The sequence below is a fragment of the Euleptes europaea genome, chromosome 21 (genome assembly GCF_029931775.1).
Source record: "Euleptes europaea isolate rEulEur1 chromosome 21, rEulEur1.hap1, whole genome shotgun sequence".
Lineage (NCBI taxonomy): Eukaryota > Metazoa > Chordata > Lepidosauria > Squamata > Sphaerodactylidae > Euleptes > Euleptes europaea.
Window position 1 is genome coordinate 19,692,152 of NC_079332.1, and position 21,789 is coordinate 19,713,940.

The window sequence follows — 21,789 nt, forward strand, 5'->3', positions numbered from 1 at the left end:
TCCGAGGTGAGGCGCGGGAGGGCGAGAGGGGGGGCGGGCAGACTCCTTCCCTCCCCCCCCCCCACCCCGGCGACGGTGCCTCTGACGGGCCGCGGCCGCCGCCTCTCTGGTCTCGCTGCAGGCGCCGCCGCCAGTTACGAGTTTCAGGCGGAGACCAAGAAGCTGCTGGACATCGTGGCCCGGTCCCTCTACTCGGAGAAGGAGGTAGGGCCGCCCGGGGCACCGCGCGGAGGGGTGGAGCGGGGCCCGCTCCGTGGGGGGTGGGGGTGGGGTGGGGCCCTCTCGCCGCCTGCGGCCCGGGAGGAGCTTGGCGCGGCCGCGAAGCCGGGGGGGGCGGGGATTCAGACTTTATCCGGGGGGGGGGCGGCGGAGAGAGGCTTCTTCCTAGCAGCTCTCTCTTTTTGAGAGTAGCCTAGCCGGCTCCTCCTGTGTCCCTGGAGGCGGCCGGCTTCCCTTTCGTCGTTAGTTGGAGCTGATGGCGATCGACGCTCACTCTGTGACTGTGGGCTTTGCAGCCCTGTGATGGTCGTGCTCTAGCAGGAGTCTTAGGGGAGTCTGGGGAGGCATTGCCTGCCTCTGAGCCTCTGCAGAGTGCAACGGTGCAGAACTTCCAATCTTCCTCTCCTGATCTTCATATCATATAGTAGGGTGGGTGGATTATTCTGCCTGTGGGCCCTCGGGGAAGGGTGTCTGGAACATCCAGCCCCCCTCTAGCCAGTACAAATGCCACTTCAGGGGATCTATGGTGTGGCCAACTTTTTCCCTGGCAGAATGCCCATCAGGTAGATTGGGTGTCACCGTACTGCCTGGACCAGCAGGGCAGACTTAGGCATTGCCATGATTGATCTCCTTATGGGCTGCGTAGTGCAAATACAGGTACCTTCGTGCTCCTCTTCACTGGCTGCGCTGTGATCAGACTTGTAGGGTCACACTGGGTGCCATTGCGCTCGTCCTCACGGACTTCACACCTACATCAAAAGGGTGAAACCAACTACTGTCATGCTGGCAGGGGTGGGGGGGTGTTAGAGCACCAAGTAAATAGTTAATCTGCCCCTGCTCCTGGTATTCTTAAATGCTGCAGGATATCCCTGGCATGTTGTAGGCGCTCAACAAAGCCTGGCCTTTCTCTTCAAAGCTGATTCTGGGTGTAATGCTGGTTGTCAAGGCATTTTGGGTGCCAGTAGAGCCCTGTGGTGCAGAGTGGTAATCTGCACTATTACAATCAAAGCTCTGCTCACAACCTGAGTTAGATCCTGACGGAAGTTGGTTTCAGGTAGCCAGTTTAAGATTAACTCAGCCTTCCAACCTTCTGAGGTCGGTAAAATGAATACCCAGCTCGCTCCGGGTAAAGTGTAGACAACTGGGGAAGGGAATGGCAAACCACCCCATAAACATAGTCTGCCTAGTAAACATCATGATGTGACATCACCCCATGGGTCAGTAATTTACCTTTTAGAGGCTTCCTGCCTGCTCCACTTGGGGAAAGAAGGACTGGGTGGGGGCAGGAGGCCTGAGTTCTACTCTCATCGCTGAAATGAGCTGTTCTTAGCAGACTAAGTGAGAATAGCAAATGCGCAGAGAGGCCCACCAGGTCTTACTATGTGCTTGTCATCGTCCAACGTTCATTTCAGTGGGGATTGATCAGGCCTGTTCATGGCTTTGCTTTCCTTAAAGGCCCCTAAGCAGAAGACAAGCTACCACAATATGAGTATTACATAGATACATGATATATGATTGTTTACAATTGTGTAATAACAAAAATATCACAGTAACAAATGTCTGCAAAACAACGGTTTGGTCTGTTGTGATTTGGGTGGATAAGAAGATCCAGCCCCTCTGTGGAACATGGCAACCTTCGTCCGCCACATGGGGGCTGCCATGTGGGGGCTGATTTGCTGTGGCCCCATTTGCAAAACCTTCCTGCAGGTGTTTATTCGGGAGCTGATATCCAATTGCAGTGATGCACTGGAAAAAATCCGCCACCAGCTGATTTCTGAAGGGAAAGTCCTGCCAGACCTAGAGATCCATCTCCAGACAGATCCCAAGAAGGGAACACTCATAATCCAGGTACTTCTGCTAGCGCAGGGGTCCTTGTTTTGGTGTAATTGTGGCCACCTTCCCCCATCTGGTTCTCTGTGCAGAAGATAACCCTCCCCGCCCCCCGCCCCCCCCAATCTAAGATTTTCTTTGACTGTGGGTTGTTTGCAGGATACAGGCATTGGGATGACCCGGGAAGAACTTATCTCTAATCTTGGTACCATCGCAAGGTCCGGCTCCAAGGTAAAAGGGGGAGGGGAGGGTTTCTTCCAGGAAGGAGTGTGGGGCTTGTGGGGGGTCAGTAGGACTTCTTTGTGCATCCCGTCCTGTCTCCTGCTGGCAGTCGGGCGGGCTGTGCCGTTGTCACCCTGTCTGCCAGAGTGCGGTTTGCTTTTCCCAGGCAACCCTGGTAGGGATGGGGAGAGCAGCTGAGACTGTGAGGGCCAGCAGGTGTCTTTACTTTCCCAGGCCTTCCTGGAGGTCCTTCAGAACAAGGAGGCGGCCAGCAGTAAGATCATCGGTCAGTTTGGGGTGGGCTTCTACTCTGTCTTCATGGTGGCTGATGAGGTGGAAGTGTTCTCGCAGTCAGCACAGCTGGGTGCCCCAGGCTGCTACTGGCGTTCTGATGGGTAAGAAGGGCGGGGGGCGGGGGGAGGAAGGATGTGGGTGGAAGCAGCGTAAACAGGGCCTTTCTCAAAACTGTCCTAGACCAGAGCTGCTGGCTGCATATGCCCCCTAAGGTGTTATCGACCTGGATTTAGGCTTAGCTTTGTGTATAGTTGTGGGTTTTGATCTGCTCTTTGTTCTGATTTGCATTTGAGCCAAAGGGAAAGGGGGTGGGGCCAAGAATAAAGCCTCTGGTTGTTTTGAATTGGAACACTGGTCCTACCGCTTGGGCTCTAAGGCAGGAGGTGGTTTTTACACCCCCTGCTGGCAGTAGGGGGCCACACTGAGGCCCACCAGTTCTCGATCTGCACTTGTGATCATTGCTGGTAATTGGTAAATGAATCCAAGGGGGCCCCCGAGGGCCTGACCTTTTGCCTCCCCACCCTGCTGCGCCCTGGCCTATGCTCCACCTCACCTTTGGGAGAGCAGGAGGCTGACGAACCCTTGTTTCATGATTTTAAAAGAGAGAAGCTGGAATGGTATTCTTTGGCACTTAAAGTGTATTTTAGCTGTATCTGAAGAAGTGAGCTGTGATGCGCGAAAGCTCAGACCCTGCCAGAAGTTTTATTAGATTTTAAGGTGCTGCTGGACTCTTGTTGTTTTCTAGCGCTTAAAATGTATTTGCAATAAGTTGGGTATGCTAATACAGAAGCATAACTGTTGCATGCCCACAATTCCTAAAGGCACCCAGCCTTCTTGAAGATGTAGTGAGTGGAGGCTGGCACATTGTCTACACAGCATGAAAGGAAATACAGTTCAGACCGGAGCATACTGGAAAAGGGCCTGATGCTGCACATAGCTATGGCTGATGGTTGCGTCCTGGGATGGCCTGCTGATCTCCAGCCAGTTGCTGGTGGCAGTTGGGACAGGGCAGGTTGCTCCTTGTGCCCTTGAGGTGGCTTTCTGTTCCCAGGTCAGGAAAGTTTGAGATCTCAGAAGCCTCTGGAGTCCGAACTGGGACCAAAATAATTCTTCATCTCAAGGAGGACTGCAAGGAGTTTGCTACCGAAGAGCGCGTCAAAGGTGAGTAAGCACTTGGGAGGGACATCAGGGGTCCGCTCCCAAGTGAAATTGAAATGCTTGGGAGGCTTGGGGGGTGTTCATTTGAACTTTCAGGGCGCCCTCTGGCAGTAGGGCGTCCCCAGGAAGCCCACACTCTCATCGCAGACCTGTGGCATAGCACACTGAGCAGGCGGCCATTTGAGGCTGGAGCTTTCTGACTGAATTTGGCCTCCCGCCAGATGCCTCTCCTTCCCCAGCCAGTGTTGAGCTTCTCTCTGGTGCTGGGGTGTGTGTGTGTGTGTGTGCTAATCCCACATCCCCCAGGATGGTCAGGGGGCAAGTAGGGGCAGCCTTCTGATCTACGGTGGGGTTCGGGTGGGCGCACGCAGTGGCCTTACTCTGCCCTTCTGTGGAAACTGTGACTGAGCAAATCTTTTCCCCTACTTAGCGGTCATCACCAAATACAGCAAGTTCATCAGCTTCCCCCTGTACCTCGATGGGAAACGCACCAACACCTTGCAGGTAAGCTACCTGTACTACCCTCTGTGGTGTGCTGCATGGAAAGCCTGCAGAGATCCGGTGCTGATTTCCCCTCAGATCTCTTGTGGGGAGCCTGGCGTGAGCCCTCACCCTAAAGCAGGGGTGGGGAACCTTTTTTCCTCCAAGGGCCATTTGGATATTTATAACATCATTCGCAGGCCATACAAAATTATCAACTTAAAATTTAGTCAACCAAGCCCCAAGCAGGCAGCTGCCCCAGATGACCCCCCCTGCATGGGCAAGCGGGCAGGCATCCAACCGGTGGCGCACTCACCCACCTGGTGGCACAGGATGGTCCAGACTCACGCCGGAGTTGCTCCTGCCCCGCACGGTCAGGGCCGGATTCTACAGCTGGCTCTGGCTACCTCCACCTGCAGGGATGAAATGAGGACACGCTGACTAAGAACTCCCCCCCCCCACGCTTTCTGGCCCTGCCCCCTTTAACCCCTCTATTGTCCCCACTTCTGCCCCCAGCCCTCTTGTAGTACAGAGGAAATATGTTTCTCTACGCCTCTGGTGGGAAAGGGTTAACACAGTTTCTTGGGCGGTCCTAGCAGCTCCATAGCTAACGCCGCTTCTGCAAGGAGGAAAAAAGGTTCCTTTTCTCAGCAAAACAAACTCACATCTGCCTTGAATAGACGCTATTCCTGTCCGCGGGAGGGGGCGGATCGCCAGTCTTAGATTTTTCTGTGCTAGAGATCTGCCAGGACCCATGAAGGGCCAAACCAAATGATTTCGTGGGCCTTAAATGGCCCCCGGGCCTAACGTTCCCCCCCCTGCCCTAAAGAAACACATTGATAATAATGGCCACTGACCCATGAGTGTGTGAAAGACTTTGAGCTTGCCGAAGCACGCCACGTGCTGTTTTGCATTCTCCCCAGTTTGTAAAGGTGTGTAGGGTTAATGTGAGTCACTGGGTATCGTACTAGCCACTCCAGGGGCAGATCATATTCTTGGTTTGCCTTTCTGTTCGGAGTCGGGTGTAGCGCTTACTGGTCAGAGTTCCCTTGAGGGTTTGAGAGCAAGACAATGTGCCGGTCCGGGCCCTGCTATCAAGCACAAAATGAGAACATGAACATTTGGGTTGTCCAAGGATGGGGGCCAACTGTTTTCCCCACGGTTCATTCTTTGCAAACAGAAGCGCTTCTAAGAGGTCCCTAAATACAGAGTTAAGACATTTTTGGCTGCAGTTGTAGGAACACTTTCATGTGAGTAAACCCATAAAAAATGGGATTTCTGGGTAGACCTGCGTAGGCCTCTTCCCTGTATCTCTGACTTCATTCTAAACCAGATTAATTTTTTAAAGGTATTCTAACTTTTTAAAGATGGGGTTTTGACATCATTTTTGTTTAATTGCTTCAGACTGTGATTTTATATGGCTTTGACTTGGCAGCTGCCTTGGATAGAAGTCTTTGGCTGAGAGGGGGAAAGGGGAGAAGGGGAGAAGGAAGTCTTTCTAAAGAGTGGGCAAAGCCCAGGAAGCCTCTGCCCTGGCCCTCCTCCTGCGTGGCAGTGCCGGAGTGCACCCCTCTGGCTCTCAGTGTGCCTCCGCTACCATGGCTGTGGTCCCCTCCCTTGCCTCTCACTGGGCTGCCCCAGCGGTCTCTGCTGTCAGATCTGAGATTGGGTAGCCAGGTCTGGGAGTCCAGGCACTCCCTCTGGAGGGCTCTGCTTTGGCCAGCTGTGCAGGTGGCGGTGTGAGAGTTCCCCCTCTCTGAGTCTAATTCTCCAAATCAATTGCTCAGGCGTTGATACAGAAACAAAGGATTTATTGAAGACATCAGGAGATGAGACAGGCACAGGTAGAAAGTTGCAAGTGAGGGGCTTATCGGGTTTACAGAATATATTGACTCCAGGGCACTGGGGCACTGGGGTTCACACTTATTGTTATGGGAAGTTACAAGCTTGGCATAATACAAAACATCAAACGAGTCCCAGGAAGTCTGCTGAAGCTATCACACTTCCAAGGCCGCATCGGCCTGAGGGAGTACAGACAGGAAGAACAGCGGGGGGGAGATACTTGGGGCGATCAGGCCAGGCGCCTGGGACCTGAAGGTGTGAACTGCTTTTATGAGTTCACTGATAACACAGCAGGTGATGGAAAGCAGAGACACAGAGTCAGAGACACAGAGACCCTCACAGGCGGGCTGGTGCTGAGGCTGGTTCTTTTTCTGTTTGTGCCAGGCCCTTTGGGCGATGGAGCCCAAGGACATTGGGGAAGAGCAGCACAAAGAGTTCTACCGCTTCATAGCCCAAGCCTACGATGAGCCGCGCTACACCCTCCACTACAAGGCCGATGCCCCTCTCAACATCTGCAGCATCTTCTATGTGCCAGAGATGGTAAGCAGAGGCAGGGAGAGGGGTGTGTCTGTGGGGGAGATGTCTTCCTTCTGGCGTATTTTGTTTCCTGTCGAGAACCCCTGGTGCAAGGAATTATTGGGATGGTCAGACGGCTCACAAATTTACCAAACACCTGGGTTATGAATCCCCTCACACCTCAGTCTTAGTGGCTGCCACTAGTCCCTTTCTCTACCCAAAGAGCCAGAAGCCAAAGGGGCCTGCATCCAACCTTCCTGGGATTAAAGTCAACCCTGCAGGGTAGACTATTTGCAGAGGGAGGGTCACAAAAGAATTAATCTGGTAGATGCAGCTCGTAGGTTTAGGTACTGGAATTTGATTGAAGCCATCCTGAAGACAACAACACCAAAATATAATTAAAATGATTTATTAAAATTGTGCAGGAATGTTACCAAAAGGAACAGTATGCAGCGAGGAATTAAAATAACAAAACCAAATCAAAGAACTAACCACACAGTAATAGCATTATTTCAGGCTAACAAGATGTTATCATTCCTGGTTGAAATCCCTTCAGCAACGTCCACTCTGTCCAGAGTTCAAGGGGTTCAGTCAGCATGCCTTATCATGAAGCAGCATTCCAAAGGCCTAGAGAGGGATCTTGACACTATCGCGTAGGCATCAAAACTCCATGATGGAAATAGGCTAAAATGCTGACTCTTAAGGCCAGACGGGGCCGGGTGGCCTGAGCTCATTGACCAATCAGACCCGTGGCTGGTGATCTCAATTACTTACGTAATCCTGTTAGGGTTCAGCTGCAGTCCAAGCCCTTCCCATTTCTCACAGGTGACAAGACTCATAATTTCCCTAATTGAATGGAATGTTGTTAAATTGCTGGCACCACAGTTCCATTTTGAAAACTAGGGAGTCAAGCTTGCGACTCCCTGAATCTGGAATCTTAGTTGCTAAATGTCCCAGGTTGCTGAATTCCAAGCGACAACACCATTATTTTTCATCATGAACTTTTTCCGTTGTAGGCCCAAAAGCCTGAACCAAAGTTTTAAAGCAAGAAGCTGCATTAAGAGACTCAGTTTCTTGACATTCCCTTGGCATAGTCTTTAACCAGTTCATGCATACCAGCGTACCTTTTCTAAAATTAAAACAATATGTCTAATTCTGAATGGTTGTGTAAATCCAGGCATCTAGCTGAAATGGTTGAGCTCAATACATGCAAAGGATCAAAGGAGAATCCGTAATATGTATGATTGCTTCTGGGATTTTTTTAGGGGGTTATATTTAACAGAATGGTGCTAAATTTTGTAAGTGCATGTTTACTGCATGAGAGAAGAAAAACAAAATAGGACAGGGAGACCCATAGGCTTCCACCTGAAGATGCCAATCTCATAGCACCCCTCACTCTGGCCCCCTCACTCTGGATCTTTAGGTGGCATATGAAGACAGTTTCATTAAGGAGGACATCTGATTAGCTGTCAGGAGCAGGCCATGAAGACAGTTCATGGTTGTGCTCCCAGGTGTTGTTTTGCAGTTCTCTCCAAGTCCAGTCCGTGCCCCGTGTTTAGACTTCATAGAGTCCTTCAGTGTGGGAATTGCCAAGTGCTCCTTCCTGCCTCTGGGAGGGGGGTTGCCTGGGTTACTGGTTATCTCCTTTTGCTTTTCCATATATGCCATGTGACTTGCCTTAGCCCCTTACTAGTGTCATTCTGAATATGGCTTCTGTAACCTGTCGAGTCTAATCAATAAAACTGCTTTCGTGGACTTGCCGTCTGCTGGAATCTGTTTATGGGTTTGCCGCAGGGCTAGAGCTCACAGGGAGGAAGGGTGGTCCCGAGCCATCTGCTCCCCACCTAATCTTCAGAAGGCCCCCTGCCATCTTGGGCACTTGGATGGGAATCAGTTGTAACAGAAATTCATAGACTCATAGAATCATAGAGTCAGAAGGGGCCACGCAGGCCATCTAGTCCAACCCGCTGATCAGTGCAGGACCAGCCTAGAGCAGGGGTGGGGAACCTTTTTTCCGCCAAGGGCCATTTGGATATTTATAACCCCATTCGTGGGCCATACAAAATTATCAACTTAAAATTAGCTGACCAAGCCCCAAGCAGGCAGCTGCCCTGGTTGACACCCCCCCCCCCCCGCGGGCAAAGGGTTAATGCAGTTTCTTGGGTGGTCCTAGCAGCTCCATAGCTGATGACTCTTCTCCAAGGGGGGGGGGAAGGTTCCTTTTCTCGGCAAAACAAACTCACATCTGCCTTGAATAGAGGCTATTCCTGTCCGCGGGAGGGGGCAGATCACCAGTCTTAGATCCTTCTGAGCTAGAGATCTGCCAGGATCCATGAAGGGCCAGACCAAATGATTTCGCAGGCCTGACATTCCCCATCCCGGGCCTGGAGCATCCCTTGACAAGTCTAGCCTCTGCTTGAAGACGGCTAGTGAGGGGGAGCTCACCACCTCCCTAGGTAACCGATTCCACTGTCGAACAACTCCTACTGTAAATTGTTTTCCCCTAATATCCAGTCAGTACCTTTCCTCTTGCAATTTAAACCCATTATTGCAAGTCCTATCTTCTGCTGCCAACAGGAACAGCTCCCTGCCCTCCTCTACGTGATGGCCCTTCAAATACTTAAAGAGAGAACTCATGTCCCCCCTCAACTTCCTCTTCTCCAGACTAAACATTCCCAACTCCCTCAGCCTTTCCTCGCAGGGCTTGGTCTCCAGGCCCCTGTTCATCCTCGTCACTCTCCTTTGCACCCACTTGGTTGAGGCCTCCAGAACTGCACACAATACTCCAGGTGCGGCCTGACCTTTTTTTTCCTTGAGAGAGAGAGAAGCAGATTCAGGCGGATCAGGACGGGGTAGATCCATGGCTTCAGCCACAGCTGGTTCAGCACCTCGGTTCCTTGTTCTGAGAGGCCGTTATCCATAATCCCCTAAAAGAGGCAAAAGACAGAAACACCTACCGTTGCCCATTGGACCTCATCACTCGCTTGTTTCCCCTGGCACACCTTGTCGGAGGGGCAGGGGCTGAGCATTCTTCCTGGACGGGTGCTCAGTTCTATGGCAGAACTAGCTACCATCAGGCACAGGCAGCTTCCTGAATCCACAGGACAGGGTGAGACACCAAATCCCCCAGGGGAGAAGGAGGTCTCAGACAATTCTGTCCTACACTGGCAGCCTCCACAAACGATGGGGTGTTTTAAATAACCCACCCTGGCTATACTGTTGATTTCTTTTTCACTGAGGGCTGTTTAGCTTAGGAAAAAGGGCAGTAAGGTGAGACATAATAGAGGTCCATGAAATTATGCATGGTGTGGAGAGTAGTGGGCAGGGAGAAGCTTTTTCTCCCCTTCTCATAATACTGGAATGCAGGGTCATTTGAAGCTGATTCAAAAGAGACAAAAGGAAGTATTCCTTCATACAATGCATAGTTAAATTGTGGAACTCTCTGCCACAGGATATAGTGATGGCTGCCAGCTTGGAAGGCTTTAAGAGGGGAGTGGACATGTTCATGGAGGAGAGGGCTATCCATGGCTGCTAGACAAAATGAATGCTAGTCATGATGCATACCTGTTCTCTCCAGTACCAGAGGAGCATGCCTATTATATTAGGTGCTTTGGAACACAGGCAGGACGCTACTGCAGTTGTCTTGTTTGGGGGCTTCCTAGAGGCACCTGATTAGCCACTGTGAACAGACTGCTGGACATGATGGGCCGTGGTCTGATCCAGCAGGGCTTTTCTTATATTCTTTTATCTTTTTGAAGACCAACTGACAGAATCCTCTCCTCCCCAAAACCCATGTGAAACTCCCTTATCCTGAGTCCGCCCCTTGGTCCATCAAGCTCAGTGTGGTCTGCTCAGGTGGGCAGTGACTCTCTAGCACTGGAGATGCCTGGCCTGGAGAGTTTCCCCGAGCGTGCCTTCAGTGCTGCCTCCTCCCCTCTCCGTGACAGCCCTGGTCAGCAGCATGACAGACCAGTCTGACTCTTGCAGGAAGTTCTCCATCCCTTCCACAGCCTTGGCCCAGGGAGCGCCAGTCTCTTCAGAGATCCATAACAGATGCCTGCCTTGCTGAGTGGGGTGGCCATGATGTGGGTTCCTGTCAGGCCTGCATTCCTCTGCTCTCAGCAGCCTGTCAGACTGAGAATGTTTTGATTCCGAGGCCTCTCAAGGCCGACCTGCTAACTGCTGAATTCCTGTTCCAGCGCTATCTCCCGTGGGAACGGCTCCTCGTTGGGAGGGGGGTTACTGTGACTCATGCTTTCCAATATAGGCCTTACACTGTGCTACTCGTTCCCAGTTGTGCCAATTTACCTGTTAGCTCTGCAAACCTGTATGTTTTCCAATAAATCAACTCTCTTTTGGACTTCTCATCTGTGGATGTTGTTTGTGGGATTACCACGGGGACAAGTGCTCACAGTTCCTTCAGGCTGGACCTAATTATTTAAGAATGGACTCCGAGCAATCCTGAACTCTAAAGAAACAGCTTTAATAAAGAAACAATAAACAAACATATCCAGAAAAAGACATTACAGTTAAACATAAAAGGACATAACGTATACATCTGCAGATGGGGAGAGATCTGCAGATGGGGAGAGCAGGTAGAGATCCAAAGCAGATCTAAGACAGTTCCCTCTCTCTCCACTCAGTGACAAACAGCCCAGTATCTTATAGAGGAGGATAAACAACATTCCATATGTTACACAACTCAAACCAGACTATTCCTAAATTCCTCTATTGTTATTAAGAATGGCTAGAAGCCCAGATGTCAAGTTGACCTCTTGGCAGGCCCTTGATTCTGGTCCTGGCCAGTACTGCCAAATACATTTCCCAGAAATATTTTCATAATTGTTCCAACAAGGATGTTCTTATAAGGATTGTTACAGACTAGATTCTAGTCAGAATGTCTTAGAAACGGTCATGGATATATTCTTTGGTTCACGCAAAGCATTATGGGTTATGAATATGTCCTAGGCCTTACTAACAGATTTCCCTTTCAGCCACTGCCTCAGCACATAGGATCTGGTTTCTCACTGAAGTTCTCCGCAGAGGAACCTGGCTGGAGCTCTGAGCTGCCCTCTGAGAGCTCTCTGCTTTCCAGTGCACGTTGGAAGGGAACCCATGTGCAATGCTGGTTTCTAGAATCCTTGTGTTCTTGGACTTACTACACAGGGTCTCTTCAATTACAATTTTAAGCCTTGGATGGAAAAGATAAAATTCAATAGACCTCTTCCTAGTCTTTGTTCTGGTGGTTGAATCAGTGCGGTAAAGATGTTGATTCTTCTGAAACTAAATTTTTGATTTTATTCCTTAATTATTACTAACTGGAAAAAGGACTGAAGGAATGGCAAGATATTCTTATTGGTAATATGTGGGAAAGTAAAAAGTGAAGAATAAATCTGAAAACTTCTTGCTGTCAGTGGCAAAAAGGGCAGCCGTGAAGTACCTGATTCCCGATTCCAACAGCAGGATTCTTTCTCTCTTCCTCCCCCCTTGTATATGCAGAAGCCCTCCATGCTTGACATCAGCCGTGAGCTGGACTCCACCGTTGCCCTGTATAGTCGCAAGGTCCTGATCCTGACTAGAGCCACCGACATCTTGCCCAAATGGCTGCGTTTCCTCAAAGGTAGCCGCCAGCTTTAGCCGGTAGAAGTCTGGGTCAAGGGTGAGGGAGTGGTTGATATGAACGGGCTCTTTTCTTCGGTACCCGCAGCCGACCTCTGTGATGCCCTCTTTTCTTGCAGGGGTGGTGGACAGCGAGGACATCCCCTTGAACCTCAGCCGGGAGCTGCTGCAGGAGAGCACACTCCTCAGGTGAGGGAGTTGCTTCTTCTCAGTGTGGTGGCACTTTTCAGTGAGGAGCCAAAGCTCAGTAGTGGAGGTGTCAGCTTGGCCTGCTGAAGGTCCTGGGTTCGATCCATGACATCTCCAGTTTAAAGGATCAGGTAGCAGGTGATGTGGAAGACATCAACCCAAGACCCTGGGGAGCTGATGCCAGTCAGAGTAGACAAGACTGACCTTGAGGGACCGAGGGGGGTCTGATTCAGGAGAAGGCAGCTTCACCTGTCCACATGACACTTCTAGCTCACCATTCTGTTAAAAATCACATTCATTAAAATAGTCTGCTAGCCTGTTTCCAGCACTTGGACGTGGCTCTTGAGATGCAGGGTGTCTCTTCTGTGGACGGTCCTCATCTGCCCTGGGCAAAGCCATACTGGTGGGGCTCGTGGTTGGCAAGTGCTTCCTGCTTGGAAACCGAGGTACTGCAGCAGTATCTGATTACTGCTCTTTTTTCTTGCTGATCATGCATGTTAACTGTGAGTTCACACCCTCTTCAGATGTCAGCGAACTTAAAGGTTGCTTAAAGGTCTTTGACATGAAACGTTTACAGAAAAGTTAGGTTAATTTGTTTTTTTATAGAGATTAAGAGTTAAGTTGGCCTTCTTATCTTGCTTTAGAAAAGATAAAGAGGACATGTCAGATGTAACTTGTATGCACACATTGATTAGCTCATTTGCACCAGTTCTGTTATCTCATACTTAGTTAAGTGCCAATTGCTTACCTAGATAGTGAACACATGAAGCTGCCTTATACTGAATCAGACCCTCGGTCCATCAAAATCAGTATTGTCTACTCTCCAGGGTCTCAGGCGGGTCTTTAACATCACCTAGTAGCCTAGTCCCTTTAACTGGAGATGCTGGGGATTGAACCTGGGACCTTCTGCATGCCAAGCAGATGCTCTACAAACTGAGCCACAGCCCCTCCCCAACATGATTAAGGTAGAAGAGATTTAAAGGAAGATAAGATTGCCTTATCATGGCAGTGCATTTTTATAGAAAAATGTCAACCAGATTTCTCTGGGTGGAAGTCTCAGAAGACTCTTAGATTAGATTTCTGGGTGTGTGAGGATTGAGTTTATTTGATAATCCCTAAAGGCAGTGAGACAAGAACCTGAAACCTGGTTTGCTTTTAAAATATTACTTACAAAGTTATGGGGAAGCATAATGAAGCATAACTTTGATAATTTAGCACTTGTTCGTACAGTAAAAATAGGGTTAATTTTCTTAATAAAGAAAACTTTAATAAATAAAGCATAAAGGGTCCCAATATCTTACCAAGCAGGGGTCCTTCAATCTCTGACTGCTGAGCTTCAGTCAAAGGAAATCTGATTTGGTCTTCACAAGAATGCATAGTGATAGAGAAAACGTATCTATCTGATCAATCTCTGAAGTAACTTATCATGATCATGTGGCTATTTCTAAGTACCTGGTTGGCTATTGTGATAAGCAAAATCAGCACAAACAATCTGTTCACTTTAACAAACGACGAGCACATTTCTGAAATAGCTAGGTAGAAGGCCATAAGCTGCCTCATCAAAATAACTTTCCCAGCTAAAATACTTTCTCAGGCCTAGAAAACTGCAAGCAAAGGATGACATAACTAGTGTCTCCTTGTACTGGGGACGAGATCATTGCTACTATGGCACCATCTTCTTGCATCTTGTTTTTTTCCCCACCCCTCTTACCCAAGACCCATTTGACTGGAGATACTGAGAGTGACCCTCATGCCTTCTCGGCAGAGAGATTTGGTGGTCTTGGATGAAATGCGGTTATGTGGAGGGGGACCTGGAGAGTGGGAAAGGTAGCCCTCGCTTTAATTGACCAAATTGAAGTTTTGAGCAAGCAGGAGAAAGTCAAACCCTTTCTCTCTCTCTCTCCCTCCCCCCCCCCATTGGAGTTTCAGGAAGTCCTTTCTTTTCTGCCTCTTCCCGTGGAGCTGCAGACCCCTCAGCCCAGACTCCTCTGCCTTTTTCAGTTGTGGCTTTCCTTTGGCAGGAAGCTCAGGGAGATCTTGCAGAAGAGGCTGATCAACTTCTTCATTACCCAGAGCAAGAAGGACCCGAAAAAATATGCCAAGTTCTTTGAGGATTACGGGCTCTTCATACGCGAGGGGATTGTCACAGTGGCTGAGCAGGAGGTCAAGGTGTGCCCAGGCTGGCAACAGGGCAGGTGGGGAGAGAGTGGGGCCGTATTCTGCTCTTCTGGCCCTTTGCCGCTTGGTGATCTGGGAAGGAGGTGTCCAAATGGGGCATCTCCAAGACTGGGCCTGGCTGACATGGCCTCCCTTCCCAGGAGGACATCGCCAAGCTGCTGCGCTACGAGTCCTCGGCCTTGCCCGTGGGCCAGCTGACCAGCCTGACGGAGTATGCCAGCCGCATGCCTGCCGGGAGCAGGAACATCTACTATCTGTGCACCCCCAATCGGCACCTGGCTGAAGCCTCTCCGTACTATGAGGCCATGAAGAAGAAGGATGCGGAGGTGAGCTGGCAAAATGGGGAGGTGCCTCCTGTGGGAGGAGGGGAGAGGCCAAGCAACAGGCCGCATGTGTGTGTGTGAGAGACAGTTGCCACTTGTGGTGCCCTGGGTGGGGGTCGTGCCTCGCCTCCTGTTGGCCCCCGCTGCGAGGGGCAGGCCTGGCCCTGGCAGTTGGCAAACAGCAGGTGGTTCAGGGGGTGCTGTGCCGGGAGGGGGGACCCTGCTTGCTGAGAGGGGCTGGGGCTGTGGGGGCTTTGCGAGTGTTCACATGGAGAGGTGGGGGGGGAACACACTGCTGTGAAGTGGTGGTTTGTTGGTGGGGTCGGGGTGCAGCATGTGATGCTGTTTGAGAGCCCAGCCTTTTCTCTGTCGGTCCAGGTGTTGTTCTGCTACGAGCAGTTTGATGAACTGACTCTCCTCCACCTGCGGGAGTTTGACAAGAAGAAACTGATATCGGTGGAAACGGATATTGTTGTGGACCACTATAAGGAAGAGAAGTTTGAGGAGAGCCACTCGGGTATGCTCCTGGGTAGCCAGAGAGGTTGCTGCTGCACCACCCACTCTCTAGAAGCAGCTCTGGGGTAGACAACAGGCCTGGGGGTTGGAGGCCCGGAGTGGGTCTGGAGGGTACTGCCCCAGCCTCCCTAGAGGGGCTGTGACAGGCTCCTTTCTAGCCCTGAGAAAGGCAGAGACTTGGAGCTGAAACGGGTCTTGGAGTCAGACCTCCTGTTTGACGGAGGACATCTGAAGGTGGAGTATTCCTGACAAATGGCTACCCATCCTCTGAAAACAAGGGAAAGCCTACCAACACCAGAGATGTAACATTTCTGTTAATTTTGAAGCCACAGGAAAAAGCCCATTTCCCCCTCTTTTCCCCCAGGAAAAAACTCCAGAAACTATGGGGGAAATGGAAAAATATGCAATATTTACTGTCCTTAAACTAATTTTACTGCTTTAACAACATAAAATTCATCATTTATAACTTACCAGATAAAATTGCAGTATTTGACGTATTTGTGGAATCCAAGAGTTATAAACGTCAGGTTAGTTTTCTACTAGCAAAACTACAAATATACCCAGTGCTTGAGAGGAAAATGCTGGCTGAGGTGCCCTGTGCAGTCTTAGCAGATGGGCCTTAATCTTTGCTGCCTGGTTGGAGAGAGCTCAGTTCTCAGCGGAACGTTCAGATGTTTCCTCTGAGGCTTTGATGCAGTTTCTGCCCCACCTCCTTCCTATCTTTCCTCCCCCTACAGCAAGTTAGGGAAATAAGCTACTTTTTACCCAGTTTGTGGGTATATTTGTCACGGGTTTGAGGGAGAGGTGACGGGGTCAACCACGTCATGTCAAAAGGACAACCCAAGGCAGTTGAAAAGCAATGAGACCCCCTTGTGAAGATTTTGGTATCCTTCTGGGTGCAGAAATGCATCTTGCCTATGAGAACTGTCTGTGTCTACAGCATGCCCAGCTTGTCCTTAAAAGCGTCTCACTCATTCTAAAAGACAAAATATTTCATAGGTGTTTTTTTCAGGACTCTCCCAAATTTCCATTATTTCCATCAGTAAATTGGGGGGGGGGGGAAAGGCCTTGGGAAAAAATGGGGGGAGAAGATTCCCCTCCTTCCCCAACGTTCACGTCTCTCAAGTAAAGGATCCAAGTAAAGGATTTTGCAATTTAGCCTGCGTTACCCTTTCTCCTGAAGTTTATCTGAAATCTCCCCTCCTGCAGCGTGAGCTTTTTAGTGTTGCCCTCTGGAGCAGCAGCCAAGAAGTCTCGGTCCTCTTTCGCACTTCGGCCCCTCACAGAGCCTGATCGGCTGTGAACAGTGAAGGAATTCCCAACCCCTGATTTTGGATATTTCCAATATTTATTGGGAGAAAAACAGCGGAATCGGGAAAACATTTCACCCAGTGTCGGATATTTATTTTTTATTTATTTTCATTTTCAAATCTATAACCCTAACCCTCATCCCCAGCAATCCAGGCTCAGGGCGGATGTGGGCCAGTCTGACCCAGTGCAGGGAGTATTGGAAATCATACCAGGTTGGCAATGTCCGATCGCACACCCCTTGTTACTAGCAGAGTGTGTCAGGCTTTTCTTGGGCATGCCCTGCTTGGTGGAGTTTTCTCTTAACCCTGATAGGTGTTGGCAGATGGGCGAACTCAGTTTGAGAAACCAGCAGTTTCAGGAAAGCAGGGTGCATCCGTTGCCTTCGGTCTGGCTGTCTGTAGAAGGCCCCGGCCACAGTATTGTTTTTCTTTGCTGTTTAATTTGTACCCAGATGGCACTGCCCGCGGGGCTACCAGGGCCCCCCTTCTCGGTTTCTGGGCAGGTGGGGGCACCTTTTCTGACACGTCCTGCTCCCGCCTTCCTTTCTGCAGCTCCTTCAGAGGCTCTGTTCAGGTCCCAGCAGGCATCCCACCCAGTCTCGGTCACCCCTGTTTAGTCCTGTCGCCCTTCATGTACTGTCATCTTGTACTCGGAGGGAGGGTGAATGGAGAGAGCCTGCAGGCCCCTTTGGAATTTTGGGCGAGGGGGGCGATTGCCACCCCCAGATGGTTGCTGCAGGAGGCGGAGCCAAATACACAGGGTGGTGGTGGGGACTGAGACTTTTGGGTGTGTGCCTTGTGTATCCTCTTCTTCCTGAATTTATAATAAACCCACCTAAAAGCTGCCTTCTAGGGGGAAGGATATACAACACACACTGACGAAGCAGTAGGGAAAGCAGTGGGAACAAAACACATGTACCTGGAAGACTCTTCTGAGTCTCAAGGGGGGGGAAGGTGGACTATAAGTGAAGTAAATAAGAATCAGTCTGGAGAGGGAGAAGCTGGAGGGGAGAGGAATATAAACGCGTGCGTGGACGGCATGGAAGGAGGGGGGGATAAAGGGGCAGTAAAGGAGATGAACGTGTGTAGCCTTGCATGGACATCTCGGCTTCTCTTGTCTGTGGCTGGGGCAACTTGACCCTTCTCTGTCTGTTCAGCGAGAGGGGGCGGGGAGGGCTTGTGCTGCAGAAGGATGTGGCTGGGCCGGGAGGGAGGTATTGACGGGAAGGTTATTGCCAAGGCAGCAGCTTCCTCGTGATCCGGGAGAAACCTGGCCTGCAGCCTCAAAGACACTTTTGAACACGGGAGCCCCTCCCTGGTCAGAAGCCTTGCTGGATGGGCGGGGGGGCCCTTGGCGCGTGCTGAGCACCACTGGAGCCGTGAACATTTTCCTCCCTGTTGTTTTACCAGGGGTCTGTTTGACACCTCCCCACCCCCGGCAACTCCCTCAGTTCTCCCTCGTGAGCCCTTTGTGCCGGGTGGATTCTTCCCCCCCCCCCGAGAGAATTCCTCTCTTCAAAGCCTGGGCCGCCTACCAGGCAGGTTGTTGCCAGGCCTCGCTGGGCACAGCAGTCCCTGGCTCGGGCTCTGCTTGGACCTGGGTGGGGGGCTCTGGAGGGGGCTGCGTGCCCCGTGCCCCTGTGATGACGATGTCTCCTCTTTGCCCCCCTCCTTCACCTGCAGCAGAGGAACACCTGAGCTCCCAGGACACGGAGGGTCTCCTGGCCTGGATGAGGAATGTTCTGGGGTCGCGGGTGGCTGCTATCAAGGTAAGTGGGGAGTTGAGCATTATGGGTAATGGATGAAGGCAGCAGGCTTTGCGGGTAGGTGGGGGTCCCAACGGTCTGCTCACACTGGGCCACCAAGGTCTGCTTGCCCCCCCACCTGGCCGGGGTTCGTGGCCCTGGCTCCTTCCCAGCCTTTGGCTCTCCTCTAGCGCATTCTCAGGAAGACCCTCCTGGGCCCCCCACGGCTCAAGCCCTGCTTGTTACAGAGGTCAGGTAGCTGAACTGGGAGGTTGAAAGGGATATCCCACTGCCAACAAGGTGCGGAATTTTCTGTCCCCAAGGAAGAGAGTACCGTATTTACCCAAAAGGAAGACCCCCCCCCCAGAAAAAGTTATATACTGAAAGTGTTTATTACCATGTACACTTGCAACCTCTGTGTGAATTCAAGATAACCCCGTTTTACTTGTTGGCACTCCTAGGGGAATAAAAATAGACTTTTCCAACAAAATGGGCCTTTCTGTGAAGTGCTGGGGACGCTGTGAGGAACACGGGGAGTTGAGAGAAGGGCGTCCAACGGGACTCCCCGGCCAGCTTCAGAGCAGAGGCAGGCTTTGCTTTCTCAAACCCTGCAGCGCAGCCCCAGTTCAGTTGTGCAAAGAGATACCTGGAGACGCTGCTCCCCCTTGCTCACCGTCCTGGTCTCTGGCTTCCCTTCAGGTGACACCACGGCTGGATACGCACCCAGCCATGATCACCGTGCTGGAGATGGGTGCCGCCCGCCACTTCCTGCGCATGCAGCACTTGGCCAAGACCACCGAAGAGCGGGCCCAGATCCTGCAGCCAACACTGGAGATAAACACAGGGTAAAGGGTGGGGGAGCGACGCTTTAGGGGCTGGGAATCCAAGACACACACCCCCGGCCTTTCAGCAGTCATAGCAATGCTTGGAGGCTACCGGGGGGTAGGTGGGGGGGGGGGGAGAGGCGGCTCAGAATCGCCTCGTCTGGGCGTTCACACTCTCTCTTCTTCCAGGCACCCTCTGATTAAGAAACTCAGCCAGCTGCGGACCAGCCACCCGGATCTGGCCCAAATGCTGCTTGACCAGGTGAGCTGTAGTGGACGGAGTCCAAAGGTCTGCGCCAACTTGGCACCGTCGTTATTGTGCCAGTGGCCTGGACTTGCGGCATTTTCTGGCACGCGGCTGGTGGAGGTGGCTGAGGAGAAATGCTGGCTGTGCGTGCTTTTATTGCGGCTGACACCGCCCCCCCCCCCCAGGTCAGGAAATGTCCTGCCTGCCTTGGCCCTGGTGTCTGCATGCGTTTGGGGGTCCCAGGTCCCGTTGCGTATGGCACAGAGTTCAGGGGCTGCAGAGTGCTTGTTCAGCCTCAGCCACAGTGGGGGCTTGCTTGGCCCATGAGAGGAGCTTTTGTGGGATGTCTCTCCCGGCCTTGCCCTTGCTTGGTGGTCAAGTGGCCGAACATGGAAGTGAACTGATGCTGCGCCAGGGGCCCAGCCAAGGGCCCCTTTTCCCATCCCCGAGGCAAAGAGCTTTCCTGGGAAGTCCATGGGACCTGCTGTCCTTCCATGGGTGAGGGCAAGAGCTCTCCTAGCAATGGTTGGTCCCTTGGTGGTGGGCTGTTGAGATTCTGTTCTAATCCCCCTGGCTCTCCCCACATGCCTCTCTCCCCCTTTTGAATACCTGGCGCCTCTTCTTACAGCCTCCACTCAGCCCCTACCAGAGCCAGCGTGGTGTAGTGGTTAAGAGCGGTGGTTTGGAGCGGTGGACACTAATCCGGAGAACCGGGCTTGATTCCCTACTCCTCCACATGAAACCATCTGGGTGACCTTGGGCTAGTCACAGTTCTCTTAGAGCTCTCTCAGCCTCACCTACCTCACAGGGTGTCTGTGGGGAGAGGAGGGGAAGGTTTGAGTCTTCCTTAAGTGGTGGAGAAAGTCAGCATATAAAAACCAACTCTTCTTCTTCCTTCTCTCCCTGCCCTCCCCCTTCATTTTACCCTTGGCTGCAGATCTATGACAATGCAATGATAGCTGCAGGTTTGAATGATGATCCCAGGCCCATTGTGAACCGGCTGAACAGCCTCCTCACCAAAGTCCTGGAGAAGTACTGAGTGCCAGGGGAGACAGACTTATTCTACGCAGCAACTGTTGGAGGACTGGCCCGTTTCTACCAGTGATGCTGGGAAACCACGCCTATCCCCGGGGAAGGAATTCAGCCGGGGGGGGGGGGCTGGCTGTGGTCCTCCAGCCTTTTCTAGGCCTGGTGGCCCCATCGCTCCCCAAGGAGCAAGCAGACAGGCCGCGTAGAACTGGTTTAGTATGCACAATGCTTGTTTGTCCCCCCCACCCCGGGTCCCTGCTATGGGAGTGGCTGTTGGAGCAGCTGCTGAGCCAGGGGCTGAGGAAAGGGAGATCCAAACTCCTCTGGGGTTTTGTGCATGAACAGCAGCCCTCCAGCGGTCCTTATATTTAATAAAGTCCTTTATTTCCGATCTGTCACATTTTTATTTTATTTTAAAAATACATCCTGCTTTACTCAAGGTGCCTTACAAATTTCAGCATGTTAAACTAATTAGTGTGACGAACGTCCACCTGAAAATTCTAGATAGAATCAGAGTTGGAAAGGACAACCACCCTGCACAATGTAGGAAATTCACAACTACCTCCCCCCCCACACCCCCAGTGACCCGTACTCCATGCCAAAAATATGGAAAAGAAAACCCTCCAGGATTCCTGGCCAATCTGACCTGAAGGAAAATTGCTTCCTGACCCCAAAGTGGCAGTCGGCACTACCCTGGGCATGCAAGAAAGGGAGCCAAACACTGGTGCAAACCTTCCTGCCCTCCCTCTCATGATCTGCCTAAGGTAATAAAATCAGCATTGCTGACATATGGCCATCTAGTCTCAGCTTAAAAACCTGCAGGGCAGGAAGAGAGCCCACCACCTCCTGAGGAAGCCTGTTCCACTGAGGAACCACTCTAACTTTTAGAAAGTTCTTCCTAATGTTTAGCCGGAAGCTCTTTTGATTTAATTTCAACATGAAGGTTCAGGTCTGACGTTATGGGGCATCAGAAAACAACTCTGCACCATCCTCTATTCAAAGCTTCTTAAACTGTGGGGTGTGACTTCATATGGGATCGCAGAACTAAATGTGGGGGTTGCGAAAAATTTGGCAATATAAAATAAACATTTACTGACATATATACCTGAGGTCGCTTAAAACTTTCTCAGGCGAAAAGGGGTCGCGAGTGGAAAACGTTTAAGAAGCCCTGCTCTATATGCCACCCCTCAAGTATTTGAAGATGGTTATCGTATTACCTCTCAGCTGTCTCCTCTCCAGTCTAAACAT

General features: G+C 51.2%; 1 protein-coding gene across 1 annotated transcript; it reads left to right on the forward strand.

The window, feature by feature from the left end:
* The first annotated feature begins 123 nt into the window (after nt 1–123).
* TRAP1 (TNF receptor associated protein 1) lies at nt 124–20,559 on the forward strand. The gene is made up of 16 exons (XM_056866163.1): nt 124–204; nt 1,927–2,067; nt 2,209–2,280; nt 2,506–2,666; nt 3,617–3,726; nt 4,154–4,227; nt 6,430–6,585; nt 12,061–12,181; nt 12,300–12,369; nt 14,391–14,538; nt 14,688–14,873; nt 15,249–15,387; nt 18,380–18,465; nt 19,141–19,286; nt 19,455–19,527; nt 20,450–20,559. The coding sequence occupies exons 3-16, from the start codon at nt 2,224–2,226 to the stop codon at nt 20,549–20,551; spliced, it is 1,629 nt and encodes a 542-aa protein (XP_056722141.1). The 5' UTR covers nt 124–204; nt 1,927–2,067; nt 2,209–2,223; the 3' UTR covers nt 20,552–20,559.
* The last annotated feature ends 1,230 nt before the right edge of the window (nt 20,560–21,789 follow it).

Excerpts from the sequence above, each read along its gene's own strand:
- TRAP1 (XM_056866163.1), top strand. The coding sequence starts at position 2,224 with ATGACCCGGGAAGAACTTATCTCTAATCTTGGTACCATCGCAAGGTCC. Across the intron at positions 2,667-3,616 it reads TGCTACTGGCGTTCTGATGG|GTCAGGAAAGTTTGAGATCT; the intron begins GTAAGAAGGGCG and ends TTCTGTTCCCAG. Across the intron at positions 4,228-6,429 it reads AACGCACCAACACCTTGCAG|GCCCTTTGGGCGATGGAGCC; the intron begins GTAAGCTACCTG and ends TGTTTGTGCCAG.